We start from the raw sequence: 14954 nt of genomic DNA, 5'->3' as shown, positions 1-14954 counted from the left end.
ATTAGTGTGGTCCCACGTATACTTTAAACACTTGACAGGTATTTAAATTTTTGTCAGTTGCTTAACCAATTCTAAAATATTTAAGAATAAAATCTCATTCTAATCAAATAATAAGTTTTACTATGTACAATAATTAAATTTAAATTAAAAATATAAATTATAATTTTTTTTGAAAATTTTTAGAACTTCTTTCCTACCAAACTCACGATATTATTTAATGATTATGTCAATACAAATCACAGTTTATTTTATATTTGTCAACGCATGAAATAACTAATGGGAGTTGCCTTTATTGAAAGTAGTCTCAATTTCTTTAATTAAGATAACTAATGTTGTTTAAGAGGAAAAATATGAATTCTAAAATAAAAGTAAGAAAATCTCAAGAAATATTTGCTGATTATAATTAAGAATAAATAAAAACATATAAAAATATGAATTCATTAAGAAAAAATTATCATTCTTTGAATTTTTAATTTTTATTTTGGGTTGGTATTGTAATAATTTGGTAAGTGATGTTAGCAGTGGGCAAGCTCTTGCAGCTTCCATTTCTTTCGCTTGGGCTCAGATCTTCAAAGCCAATTTCGATTCGTTGTCGTATAAATATCTCATCTTCCTCCCAAATTCCTCCCAACGCATTTTCACAACACAAACATCTCTCCGACAAAGTAATGGTGGCGCTCCTTGTGGCAACCTCCTCCGACCCTGCTTCCGTCAACCCGGCCAATGCGCTGTTGGCCATGCCCGGGTGGCAACCCGGTCCCCATTTCCAGGTTCAAAGCAGCAACCATTTATGGGTACCCATCATGCACCTTTTGGTGTTTTAATTGTTATTTTTGGTTGTGTTTGGTCCACTAGGATGATATGAAGAGCTTTGTGAATGAAGGGGTGAGGGTGTTGCTGCATGCAAAGAGCATAGTGGAGGAGGATGATTTGGACAGGAGGTGGGAGGAGGTAACTGGGGAGGTTGTTAATGAGGTCATCTTCTTCAGCAAACACACTGCTGTATCCAACAAACCTGCCCTCACTGTCCATCCCATTGGTATGTCTTCATTTTCTCTCTGCTTTTTTTGTTTGTGTGTCTTGTAATTATTTTTTGGGTGCTGTGTGTGTGTGTCTGCAGGAGTTCCTCATTTACGTGAAGGTGACGTTCCACCTCAAGGTGGAAGACCTGGATGGGCAGCGCTGCCAAATCCTAGGATGGGGCCTTGGCTTCGCCTTTTGAAAAACATTGCCCAGGCTCATAATCTGGTCCCTGAATTCGAGGTTTGTTTGTTTTTTTGTTTGATTGGTTGGTTGGTATTTATACCGGTTTTATTTACTTGGCTTTTGATGTTATTTCTTGCTTGACGTTTTCTTTCATTGGCTTTCGTTCGTTTCTCTAGTTATATCTTCAGTACTTCTGGTTTAGATTCAGCATTCCTGCAATTGCATGGCTTGTTTCCTGTTGAAGCAAGATGATGATGTTAAATTTTTAAAAGCAATTCTGGCAGAATATAATCTGTTTTCTCAATTTAGATTACTTTGGAGGCTACTCACCATGGACCGTTGACAAATAAGCCGACCATGTTTCTGGAGATTGGTGAGTGTTTTTTCCTTCCTTTTAGACCTATTTTGCATTGATGGGTTATATATATCGTATTTTACCAGCAAATTGCATGATCTATTAGTTAAGTACTCGGAAAATAATTTGTTGTCTCTGCATCCTCCATCGTTTGTTTTTCAGATCAAGTGAGTCTTCATTTTGATGTTTAATCCCCTTTTCCATTTATATCCATTTTCTCCTTTTTGAAAGTATTGCTTACTTGCAAAGAAGGTTTGATCTTGTCTATGTTTTCCATAGGAGACGAAATATTGTACGTTAAAGAGAGATAAAATGGAGTTTCCAGATCAGTGATGTTATTTTAGCTTATTTTTTCATTTGAGTATAGAGGGCATCTCTGCCCGCCCCTCTCTATGTTCCTTTGTTTATTTTTAGGACATTGGTTTAATAGGTGAAATTTGTTTCCACCTAAAGAAAGTTCCCTTAGCTTTTCTTTGGCATAAATTTTGGGTAAGATATGTATTTCTATCACATCTCCCCTCCTTGGACCAAGAACAGCACCACTCTCACTCTTTTTTCTTTCCAATAGAGGTAAATGAAGAAGAGTTAGTCTGGCCAGGGGTTTGAGAACTGGATCACTTGATTGATCCAATAAAAGGGATCCTCTCTCTCAAACATGGACATTCCACCTTTTGGTTGACATTCGAGTTTTATTGACATGGGTATCATTTGTCGAGTTCCCGGGAAATTCTGGTTGTCCAACACCTTTCTTCCCCGCTACATTCTTCAATTCCAACAATGTGGTATTCGGCTTTTGAAGCTGATCCATGCGAGTTTGGATAGCTTCCTGGAAAGCAGCTTCTATTGCTCTTTCAAGGCTCATTTGAGCTTCCAAAAGGTCCACTTACCAAGTCATATTCAGTGGTATCTGGCAAGTTGAGCCAATTGTTTGGTTTGGGACTGTAAATGACTAAAGATTGTATCACACACACCAGAGAAGACTTTTGATGATTTTCAACCACATATTATTGATTCTCTCTCCTCCTCTTTATTCCTTGTAGCTAACTCACTACATGCCATTGTCTTCTTTTCTTGCCCGTTCAACCCCCCCTATTTTTATGTTTTCTATAATAAATGTGCCAAACTTGTGCTTATATTCCACATTTTGTATCAGCTGGCCCAAGTTTTCCTCTCTTATCATACCATAGTTTGTGGCTGCTTAATTTCATGCTCAAGTTACACTAGAAGTTGCTACCAGTTAGATAGTACTNCTTAACACAACAACTCTTTTTCTATTCTGGTATAGGTAGTACTGAAGACTACTGGAAGAGACAGGATGCTGCTCAAGTTATGGCACAGGTTGGGCGGGGTTCTTAATAATTTTTTCATTAATTTTCCATCAATAAATGAATTTCCCTGTATGGAGATCATATTCTTTTACACAATTTCTCCTGAGTGAAAAAAAACTTCCCTCTAACTATCTATACCATAATAAATGTTTTAGTGACAACTGATTGGTAATATTTATTTTGTTTACTGAAATTATATTTTGTTTGGGTTTTTTTAGTTAGTCTGGGAAGGACTTGGACTTGGAGGTGGGACAGATGTAGGAAACTGGAGCAGGTAAATTTATTAAGCCAACTTAAACAAATGCAGTGACGATAGTTTGCATACTCATTTTATTTGGCATATACCTCCCGAGGTCTTCACATCTTGCTCTCTTTCAGTATCCTCAGATGCAATATATGTTTAATCTATGGCTCTTTGATCTTACAATTCCTTTCTTGGTGGACTGATTGTTTTCCTGAAACTTTTAAATTGTTTGTGTTATTACATAATTATCATTAACTCTTCCATCTACAAATGGTGAATTTTTTGTAACCTGAACCTAAATCTCACTCTTACAGGGAGAAGGATAACAAGAAAATTCTTCTTGGGATAGGTGGTGGACATTATGCGCCTCGACATATGGATGTAGTACTGTAAGTAGTCATATTAGTCATAGCAGATCATGTCTTTATAATTTATGTTTTTGATATCAAAGAAACTGAACTATGCAGCTATTGGACGTTATTAACTTTTGGGTTATTCTGAAAACCTAACTTAGTTTATTCTACAATTTGCTCCCTAGATTTGGACTTCTTTTGCTTCTTAAGCTTTCCATTATTGAAACTCACTCGCATCATTCGTTTACTTGGTATGCAATGAAAACTTTTGTCATAGTATTAATAAAATTGATAAGTAAACATGGCTATTCGGTCTTCATCAACATTTTGATCATTGCATTATCCATAAACTTCCATGATCAAATTTAATGCCCCCCTGATGAAGGGATATAAATTGTACATTCAAATATACTACGAAAATATAATGACTATAAAGTTTTGTATTGCATCATGACTTAGGCTGAATAAACTTTTAAATCCATTTGAGAAGATATATACAAAACATTTTATGATCATGAAAAAGCTTTTTGTACCTTGCCAGTTTAAAATTTTTCTAATTTTTGTGTGCATTATATTTTCTGTGTTTTTGCTCAAATAAAATATGAATACTTACTCTGCTTATCCAATCTAGGAAAGATAATGTGTGGGTGGGTCACCTACTTTCTGGATATTCAGTGCCAATGGAAGATCCAAAGCAGTCAAAAGGAGAAAAAGATGTGGAGATTGGTGGAACATGGAGAGAGTCTATAAAGGCTGCATATGAGGCCACTAAGTCTGCCTTTCCTGGTGGTGAAATTCTTGCACACCTAGACAACAAGTGAGCTTAATGAATATTGTCCTATGCAGTCAGAAATCTATTTGTATTGCTAATGCCAAAGCAAGAACTGAATGCTATTTCTTGGTTGAGTGCTGAACAGTTTATAAAAATATATTCCATAGACCCAACAATTTGCCAAAGGCTTCCACCTGTCATTCTCTTACAGCAATAGATTGCAGAGAAAATGGTGGAACAGCCTTTGGGTTAGGGAAAAGTGGAAAAAAGTGATAACTCCCTTTCCATCATCCCTGACTGCCATCTAATTCGCCGACTTTTGGGCATTCTTCTTCATGGATTAATGAAGGCCTACTAAGGGAAAGTCACAAAACAAGTTTCTCGTAGAATCAACCTGGATCCCTCCTAGTTCTTTCCGTTGGTTACAGTTTTCAGTTATCAAGAGTCATCTTCACTTCTTCTAATGTCTTATGAGTAGCCAATCAAGTGGCCGGCAAGCATGGTATGGAGCTTTAAACACAAAGTCGTAGTTTTGAAGTTGATCTGGATTTTATTTGTGTACTGCTTGAGGGCAGAGTTATCATGTACAAGTTTTTGTAGGGGTTTTTGGTGCCTCCATTTGATCACCAAAAAAAAAGCAGTGAGCAAACTAGCCCCAAGGTTGCTCACTTTCCAATTAGTTGTCATTCACATTCCCACGCCTCCATTGCTGTCAGATTTTTATTACTGGGTTTGCTTGTTAGTAGTTTAAGTTAACGCTCTGATAACATGCTCATGTCAACTGCAAAATTTTCCAGATTCAAAATGAGTATAGATGAGGGTTTTCTGCACTGGGAAAAAACCAAGAAAGAAGAAAACACTCTATGTGCAGGGCATGGTGCCGTCACTTGGGCCTTGTTTTTGTTCCCAAATTACATATATTTTGTCCTTGATTACTAAAGTGATGTTCTTAGGAGTACTTTCAATGTTTCCTGTGTCTGTCCTTTTTTAGCTTTTATGGTTTTACACGAAGAAGGAAGTGGAATCTTATGGACGTATCTTGAAAATTAAGATATTTAAGTATGATTTTAGCTGTGAAGGTGATCCTGGCTTTGACATCACAGATAGACCTTAATGTTTTTTCCTTTTACTCAAGTTAGTCTTTACTCTAAACTAGTTTTTCTTCTGCAGGAGTTTCAAGGGCTGGCAGAGGAATGCTATAACAGGCTTCCTTGCGGAGCAGAACATTAAAATTGGAAAACCGAATAATTTCTTTTGAGGGCTGACTTTGGATGATATTATGTCAACAACTCTGCAGATTTTGACAGGCCATACTAGAAATTTTATTCAGTTCCCTTGAGAGCATTGTGATAGTTAATGAATAGCTGAAGTATGAGATGATATATACATAAATTCCAATTCTTATGAAAAACATTATTTACTTTATTTAAAATCATATAGCAGTACTATTTATGCATAAGGTTTCTAAAAACTGATTAGTTATTTAGGTGAGGTCAAAGTCTTTAGTAAAGTAATATTAATAATTAAATAGCGAATAAACAATAGCAAATAGCAAATAAATATAATATAACACTAGAAATAGCTAGAATAATACATTTTACATGTTCTTTAAATTCAAAGATTCAAATATATCATTATACTTGAATACAATGTTTAAAAATAACAAGTTTAATTCTAAAATAAATAAAAAAATGGAAAATTGATATAATAAATTTATAAGAAATGAAGATATAATAAAAATGTGTAAATTAATATAAAAGAATTATAAGAGATAATATATTAATAATAATAATAATAATAATATTATTATTAAATGTGTTTTTGTTTATCTCAGAAATATTTTTTATTAAATTAAAATATATCAGTAAAACTTTTACACTAGTTTGGGGTGGTTTTGGATTGGTTTAATTGATATTTTTACATGTTTTGAAATTGTTTAATTTTTGTGATTTAATACACTTTATCAGCTCAATGGATAGATCCAGTATGTTCATAATTATCTAGTAGAAAACTGTACGCAAATATGATTCTTTTTTCCCTTCTTTTTATATATTTTCTTTCATCTTTTTAATCCTACGGAACCTTTTTTCTTAACTTTTTTTTTCAAGTCATGATGATATGAGATATCAATGATGTTATACTTATAATGTGATGCCTTATTTTCGTAATGCATGATCATGTCATCTTTTAATGGTATGATCCACAATGACATTATATTACATTATAATGAAGAGTCATCTTTAATGAAGTAGGGATGAGAACAAATGAGAGAAAGATTTTGAAAGCTACATATCAAATAAATAAAATTATTTTTATTAATTATCAATCAGTTTTTTTTAGTCACTTAAGCTGAATTTAAAGTTATTTTTAACTTGTTATTTGAGTCATTAAAGTTTAGTTTAATAAACTTTTTACTGTTTAATTCACTGTCAGATCAATATTAGTTTTATTTATTAAAAAATATCAAACATACATTATTAAATATAATTATAAAGAAAAAAAACTTATAATTAAAAATATAATATGAAAAATATTTGAAAATATGAGAAAGCTTTTCCATTATAAAAATTGTCATTGAAAAATAATAAAAATTATTTAAAAGTAAAAATAATCCAACAATTTGATATCACATTAAATAAAATTGTATAGAAGAAAAAACATACAATTAAAAATATGATAATATGAAAAATACTTGAAATTTTTATAAAGCTTTTCAAGTGTAAAAATAGTTGTTAAGAGATGATAAAAGTTGTTTAAACAAAACAAAAGTTTTTAAAATAAAATAAAAATTAAGGATTAAATAGATAACTTTTTATATTATCTTACACAACAGTCAATAATTTTTATGCAAAAAAATCAATAATAAATAAAAATAATAAAAATAATAAATGTGAAATATTAAATCTATTTTTTTACTCAAATTGATAATAAATCATTTCGTTATAACTAAAAATGTATATAATCAAGTAATATATATATATATATATATATATATATATATATATATATATATAAAGTTATTTAATAAACTATAGATATTTTTATAATTTAAACAATAGAATGAAAACAAAATATATATTAACATAACCATCCCTCTTCTCATATTTAATTTAAAAAATCGAACTTAATCTTACTTATACTCGTATTCAATAAATGTAAAAATTATCCGTACAAACGAGAATAAATGGATTTGTTTAATACTTCAAATATTTGGAAATATTAGTAACTTAAAGTTCATTTTTTTTCTTGTTATATATATATATATATATATATATATATATATATATATATATATATATATATATATATATTAAAAAAAAGTGTTAAACATGGATTATATATGCAGTTCTCATAATTTTTCTATTAGTTTAATTTTTTAACAATAAATATTAACTATTAATATTTTTTTTAGCATAAGAATTCAAATTCATGATATATTTTCTTGTTTCTATTTCAGCACCTTCATCTCCAAATTTCTTATGACTTAAAAGACTTAATTGTATTTATTAACGTATTATTTTTTTTCTGAATTTTATTTCCATTTTTTTTGTCTGTAGCTTTTAAAAATATTATAAAATTCGTTCTATTATAATATCTTCATTAAATATAAAATTATATTAGAACTCTCTTAATTATTGAAGTATCACTAAATATGCATTTAAAACTTAAACCATCATATTTTGACTGTTTTCTTTCCTATGTTTAGCGTAACAAGCAGATAGATTTTTGGACATATGAGTATTACATCATGTTATGAATGAATACAATCATCAAAGCAGGAATCAAAGAAGATTGGAATGAAATAATAATTTACATTTTAAATCTTACAAATCTCAATGAACTTTACAGATTATAATAAAAATAATAGAAAAATTTACTTGATTTTGCAATGGTTCAACAATTCATCTTTATTAACAAATGCCACAATTAGAAAACTAAGAGAGAAATGGAGAGGATATCTTAATGAAAGATAGAATTAGGCTATATGATAGTTTACTTTACTTTAAGTTCTTTTTGTTTTGATATGGATAGCTTTAGCTTTTAGCTTTGATATAGTTTCAACTATATACACATATGAATTTTGGATATATATATATATTTATATTTATATTTATATTGGAAAACTATTTTTCTGATTTCTAAGTGTGATAAAATTAAAGAAAACTGAATTATTTAAAAAACAAAACACTAAATTTAATGTCGGCCCATACACTAAAAGACGTCCATATGAGTATATTAATGTTGACATGTGCATTACACGACGTCAAATCTCTTTTAGTGGACAACCAAAATAATATCCGCTGGGTGAAATACTCTTTGCCTGAGAAAGAGAGACGTCGACGGTTAGGTATTGGCCAATGTCTAATTCACTTCTCACCTCTTCGTAATGGACATCAAATTCCTTCCATTACATTCGACAAAAGCAATGAATATGATCATATATTAGACGTCACTTGTATTATGAACTGACGTCTTATATCTAAAAATAATATCGTTCCTCATAATTTAATGTCATTTTAACATCTTCGATAATGATGTCGGTCTCAAATTTGACATTAAAGGCCGAAAAACGCTAACCATATAAACTATTTTTATTATAGTGTTTCTATTAAATATTCGGAAACATTAATAAGCTCATGTTTTTCTTGTTATAAATATTTAAAAATGAAAAAACATAGACTATGCAGCTCTCATAATTTTTCTATTTGTTTAATTTTTTAATAATAAATATTAATTTTATTAACATATTGATTTTTTTTAGCATAAGAATTCAAATCATGATATATTTTCTTCTTTCTTTTTCTGCTACTAAGTCCACATCTCCAAATTTCTTAGTAACTTAAAGACTTAATTGTATTTATTCAAACGTATTATTTTTTCTTTCTGAATTTTACTTCCATTTTTTTTTTCATTTTTGTCTGTAATTTTTCAAAATATTGTAAAATTTGTTCTATTATAATATCTTCATTAATATAAAATTATATTAGCACTCTCTTAAATTTTTTATTAAGCATGCATTTAAAATAACTTTTTTTTAAATAATGACAATATTCAACTGCCGGAATAAAGTAATGAATTTTATTTTTCTCTACTATAAGTTTTACTTTGCTTCTTATAGGATTATACTATTTATACTAACTCTCAATGTTTGTAGAAAACTAATAGAAATTGGTAATAAATTTTGATGTTTGCATTTCTTCAATTTAGAAAAACATAGAAACTAAAACCACAGGGAAATAAATAATAGGAGGACAAAAATTGGGGAAAAAATTAAAGACGAAATAATATTGTAATTCAGTCAAACAAAATAAGTTGAAGAAGAAACTCAAATCAACAAAATATAGAAGGAAATATTAAGGTAAATTTTACAAATTGAATTTAAAAAATTCAATAATGAATGCAAAAACGAAAAATGGATAAAAAGAGCAAACATTAAAGGCATAAGTTAATTGAATTAGGCAATAGATTAAAAAAAATAACCAAAATCATATAATAAAGATTAGTCCTTTCTTTTTCAAGTGTCAATTTTAGAAAAAAAAATATTTTTGTTTATTTTGGTTTTCAAAATTCAAGATAAATAATTACTATTTTCTGTAATTTTATCTTTAATTTTGGTCAAATTTGCAATTAGTTATGCACTTATAATTACTTTGCACTTATGACAAAATATAACCAAAAATGTGTAATGAGAATTTTTAGAATTATATTATAGAAGCAAAATGAATTTCATGGTATAAAAATCTTAGAATACAATTAAGAAATATATTAAATCGAATTAACTAACAATAAAAGTGATATTAATTATTCTCCAAAAAAGAAAAACCAAAGTTTTGTTCTTAAAATACATATTAGTTATCATAAAAGAATTTGAATGCAAATATGTTGAAGGAATGTTGTATGAGCTAGTCTTGAATAAAGTAGTTAAAAAGAACATCATAAATTTTTAATATTTACAAAAGACCATTTATTCTAGGAGAGACAGAGACTGGAATAAGATGTGTGGAGGTTGTAAAACGACAGAAGAGAACAACGTTTTGGTGTGAAATTAAATTTTTGATGTCAGAAGGAGATACAAAAATAAGGTCCTAATTTAAAGCTCTAACAATACCTATTAAATATACATTGGTCCCCTCTTATACTTCACACACACTAAATGCAAAACAAAATAACTTCTGTTATTGATTATAGAAAATATTTTATATAGAACAATATTTCATGTTTAGAAAACTATAAAGACTAGAAGGAATTTAAGTCAAAATAATAATTATCTTTTAATTACAATTATACGTGTTGATATTTCAATCATACTTTCTGAATATCTTCATATTATATTAAAATGATTTATGTTGTTTACATTTGCCTTACAAAAGTATAAAACATTATAAGATTAGATAAATAGCACAAGATTTTGTTATTAGGAAAGGAATACTTTTTACATACTTTTCTCCCTTAGACACTGCCAACTATAATACACTTTGAAATAACCTCTTTTTCTCTTTGCCTACTTTTGTGTTGGCAACTCCACTCCACTCTTGAATGTTTTCTGCTTTAATTTCAACATGGAATGTTTCTTTTGTCGCCTATGGTACTCTCTTCCTCTCTCTCCCACCACCTGTTTGTTATGTGAACTGTGAAATGACTATCCACATTTTAAGTCTTAGTTTTTTCTATATTGTCATTTGGCCTTTTTTGTGGTGAGTGCAATTACATTTTTCTTTGTAATTGACTTGGATATAATTTTTTTGTCATATTTTTGTTTCTTTCATTTGTGATTCCATGTATATATATTACATATTATTATATGTTTTATGGGGCTAAGAAGGTTTGACAAGTTGATGTTAATTTCTCCTATTGGTTGTGCTGGTTCCCTTTTTTTCCCATCATGTGATTGAGGTGTATACGTTGTAACAGACCTTGAATTTTCACTGTACTCTTCTGGATTTGTAGACTTTTGTTTGATTTGTTTTGAGGGCTAAACCTCAATCCAATCAGAGCTCTAAAGGACAAAATCTTGGTAGGGAATTTGATGATGTCAAATCAATCCGAGTTTGAATATTTGTAGCTGAAAAGCTTTTCCAAAAGTTTAGGATTTCTAAACTTTTTCCCTTTGTCCTTTTATACATCGAGTACTACCCTAGGATTCTATTCAGTCCAAAACCAAATCTTTTACTAATAATAGAAAAAGGATGCAGGAACATGCTTTTACAACTTTACATATAAGCATAAACTTGTACTCTTAATGATTGGGATATGCTGAGAGGACATGAGATGCTTAAGTCATAATATGGTCCCCTAATTTGATTAGTTCTCAGTATTGTTAAAGCTTATGTTTGAATTGCACTCTAGTTCGAATTGGGTTCTAATCAATACTATTTGCATCATAAGTTCATAATAGATGTGTGGAAAAAAGGGTCTTACAGTCTTTATAAGATAGAAATGCTTTTCCTTCTGCTGAAATCAAAACAAATATCTAAATTCTTTTATGAATAGTGAAATGTCACTTTTGTTTTGTCTTCTTGATTTAAATAGGTTATCTTTTGACTCATTTAAGACTGTTAAGATTTGTTGCTTCATTCACACTAACCTAGTTATTCCTGTTTTCTGATTCTCAGGGTCCTATTAAATATTGAGTAATCTGGCTAGTCTCGTTGATTGAATATACCTGCTGTAAACCAGAAAATTTTTCATTGGTTTGAACTCTACATGGACAATGAAACTAGGTAACAAACTTTTAGTTTAGTTCTGGTTTCTGCTTTTGGTACTTTTATTGTCTCTAGCAGCTATACTCAACACATTCTCTTTGTGATCATAGGGGTTAACTTATGCATATTATTGATTAGTTTGGGTCTTGATTCATAACTTCTTGTTTCAAGTATGGTTTGCTTATTGCCATTCATATATTGTTGAATATGATTCTTCCAAGTCCACGACATAACCTTTCTTGACACGAATTTACCGAATTCCTTTATGTTGTTTATTGTGTTTGTTTTGTGATCAAGTGATTTTTATTGTGAAAAATGGACCTAGCAAATTATTTTCTGCTATTTGAAAATGTATTTACAGAACTAGAACTGGCTTTTTTACATTCAAATATTGGTCTTGGCCTTGAATCTCAATCATCTGACTCCAATGACAGTGATGTAATATTCTACTGGATGCAAATCAGAACACCACAAAATACAGGAATGTGAAACTAGAGCCTCCACTGAAACAGAGACGTATAACGGATTCAACTCTATAACCCTGTGACATGGGGTCAGTAGATTTCTCGACAACAATTAAACTTGATTTAGAAAATTATTATTGAGCACAGGTCAGGGACTCTGTTGATTCAGCATCCCATTCTTCGCAGGAAATGGAATCATTTGGGATGCTTCCCCATGATATGGAATCGGTGAAAAACTCCTTCAATTCACCAATCCATGACTCACTCGCGGAAACAGGTTCATTAGAGAGTTCTGCCGATCTATATATGGACAAAAGTGTTACAGCATGTGAACCAGAACTTGCAATGTGTCACAAAGAGACTAGTTACAACATTATTAAGGATATATGTGTGGATGAAGGAGTCCATACCAACGATAAGATTATTTTTTGGAGAAAAGTAGACGAAAACATCCACACAACTTATTCTTCTCGGAGTTATGGAAGTAAAGAAACAGTGAAAGACAATGCTGGGAAAAAATTATTAAATCCATCAGTAACAGATGAATCTGAACAATCCAAGGATTTGATGCAGCTCAATGAAGGTGCAACTAGAAAACTTTCTGATAACTTGTATAAGGAGATTGATGTGCCTGAAGATAACGTTTTGTTACAAGATTTAGACAGAGAGAAATCCAGGACATCAACTGTTGAGGGTGATGAAATCAAACACGACCATGCAAAGGTATCCAACAATTTTCCCGTGTGCAATTTGCATGAGTTAAACATCAATATCATAGGTTAATCTCATAGTCCATATCTTGCCATATATTATGGAGCATTGTCTAAACGAAATTCACCTTATGTTGATGACAACTTCTTTAGGAATATCTGTGGCTGAGAGCACTCATGTGAATGGAGTAACGATCTTTGATTTTTAATTATTATTGCAGGTTGATAATGACCCTGAGTTTCACTCCCAACCTGACAAGTCCAAAACTGTGATTGAGAATGATGCAGTGTTTTCTAGTCCAGCTTTGGAATCAAAAACTAAAATCCTTGGCAGTAGTAGTTCACTGCAGCAGACTGCAAACATGGAGCATAAGTTAGATCATTCGGGTCATGGAAGTAGTCAAGTTAGTGACTGTAATCGTGGTCAAATTCAAGATGCAGATGTGAACTCTGACGAGCAGGGTGTAAAAGATCAAGTTTTTCCAAGATTAGACGAGTCAAGTTCTTCCTCTGTTGGGTACTTAGGACCTCTACCTTATTGTGGTAGCATCTCTCTTCGATCAGATAGCAGCACAGCTAGCTCACGGTCCTTTGCCTTTCCCATGTAAACAAAAAATGCCTCAAAACTTGTTAGTTCCTCTTTAAGCATTGAAAAATGAACACACTGATTTTCTTCTGGTTCTTGCAGATTACAATCAGAATGGAATAGCAGTCCAGCAAGGTTGACAAAATCTGGTAGTAGGCGTCGCAGTAAACAGCAGGGTTGGAAGCACCGCCTTTTCTGCTGTAAATTCTGAAAGTTTATTATTCCCTATAGCCTTATAATAATAGTTCAAATATCAGTGAATTTTTCTTAGTATCAGGCATATACATATATCTCCATTGTTTGGTCGTATATGTAAGCACAAGTTCTTTTTATTTCCCTTAATTGCATTTGTTTCTTACCTTTTTATTGTACCCATATATATGATCAAAATTTTATTTCCTTGTCAATAATTCACTGTAGATGCTATTTTTGAATGTTTATGGTATATGCTTTATGCTATAAAAGTAACTACAAAAAACTATAAAAGTAGTTGCAACTTGCAACACAGTTTAATGATTAAAGTCTCTTGAATCTTGATGTGGTTGCAAAAATTTAATGCTACATGGATTTGTTCCAGCATTGGTGATGTCATGAGTGGACGCTCAGAAAATGTTCCTTTAAGAGTCAAAGTTCTTTATTGCCATATAGAATATAATTTTTGACATGCAATTCCATGAGGAGGAACTTCTTAGCTCTACCATCACTGCTTCAACCATAAAACATGAACACAACTTCTAGCCATTTCAACTTCTTCATCAACAAATTATTATATTTATTTTTGTCAAATATTTTATTTTATTTTCTTTTATAATATTTTTTATAAAGCTAATTATATTCTTTTGTTTGTAATCTAATAAATAATCTATTTTTCTTTTATTGTATTGATTATGGAGATAATAATTTTTTATCTTCTTAAACCAAATATTTGAATATCAATTATTTATTTTTAATGGTATTTTTCTTTTATAATCTATTTTAAATACTATAAATAATTATATTTATATTTTTATTATATTTTTTTATATTATTTTTATCATAACTAATTTAATAAAATAGAATTCCCTTATTCACACTATAGCCTAATTACATGTATTTTAAAAATATTGATGATTTAAAGTATGTGATTACATTAAAATTTTTTTAACTAAACTATAAATATAATTAAATTATAGTATATAAATAGGTGAAACTCTCTTTCATGTAAATAAAAAATATAATTTATATATATATATA

The 14954-nt window shown here is 30.1% G+C and overlaps 2 protein-coding genes across 2 annotated transcripts; both read left to right on the top strand.

Annotated features, from left to right (window-relative positions):
• Nucleotides 1-529: 529 nt before the first annotated feature.
• LOC106767281 (D-aminoacyl-tRNA deacylase) lies at nt 530-5690 on the top strand. The gene is made up of 9 exons (XM_014652135.2): nt 530-770; nt 856-1039; nt 1121-1263; nt 1516-1579; nt 2847-2899; nt 3108-3163; nt 3448-3522; nt 4118-4303; nt 5429-5690. The coding sequence occupies exons 1-9, from the start codon at nt 669-671 to the stop codon at nt 5514-5516; spliced, it is 951 nt and encodes a 316-aa protein (XP_014507621.1). The 5' UTR covers nt 530-668; the 3' UTR covers nt 5517-5690.
• Nucleotides 5691-10677: 4987 nt separating this feature from the next.
• On the top strand, nt 10678-14130 carry LOC106765968. The gene is made up of 6 exons (XM_014650731.2): nt 10678-10844; nt 11872-11979; nt 12396-12514; nt 12612-13148; nt 13357-13739; nt 13824-14130. The coding sequence occupies exons 4-6, from the start codon at nt 12615-12617 to the stop codon at nt 13930-13932; spliced, it is 1026 nt and encodes a 341-aa protein (XP_014506217.1). The 5' UTR covers nt 10678-10844; nt 11872-11979; nt 12396-12514; nt 12612-12614; the 3' UTR covers nt 13933-14130.
• The last annotated feature ends 824 nt before the right edge of the window (nt 14131-14954 follow it).

Source organism: Vigna radiata, chromosome 7, assembly GCF_000741045.1.
Source record: "Vigna radiata var. radiata cultivar VC1973A chromosome 7, Vradiata_ver6, whole genome shotgun sequence".
Classification (NCBI taxonomy): domain Eukaryota; kingdom Viridiplantae; phylum Streptophyta; class Magnoliopsida; order Fabales; family Fabaceae; genus Vigna; species Vigna radiata.
The sequence above is the reverse complement of the archived record's forward strand: the minus strand, read 5'-3'. Positions and strand labels throughout refer to the sequence as shown.

What these genes read in the sequence shown, in the direction of transcription:
- LOC106767281 (XM_014652135.2), top strand. Translation starts at nt 669, where the DNA reads ATGGTGGCGCTCCTTGTGGCAACCTCCTCCGACCCTGCTTCCGTCAAC. An exon ending in ATCTGGTCCCTGAATTCGAG is followed by an intron (nt 1,264 to 1,515) that starts GTTTGTTTGTTT and finishes TTCTCAATTTAG; the next exon opens with ATTACTTTGGAGGCTACTCA. An exon ending in CTTGCACACCTAGACAACAA is followed by an intron (nt 4,304 to 5,428) that starts GTGAGCTTAATG and finishes TTTCTTCTGCAG; the next exon opens with GAGTTTCAAGGGCTGGCAGA.
- LOC106765968 (XM_014650731.2), top strand. Translation starts at nt 12,615, where the DNA reads ATGGAATCATTTGGGATGCTTCCCCATGATATGGAATCGGTGAAAAAC. An exon ending in TCAAACACGACCATGCAAAG is followed by an intron (nt 13,149 to 13,356) that starts GTATCCAACAAT and finishes TTATTATTGCAG; the next exon opens with GTTGATAATGACCCTGAGTT. An exon ending in CGGTCCTTTGCCTTTCCCAT is followed by an intron (nt 13,740 to 13,823) that starts GTAAACAAAAAA and finishes TGGTTCTTGCAG; the next exon opens with ATTACAATCAGAATGGAATA.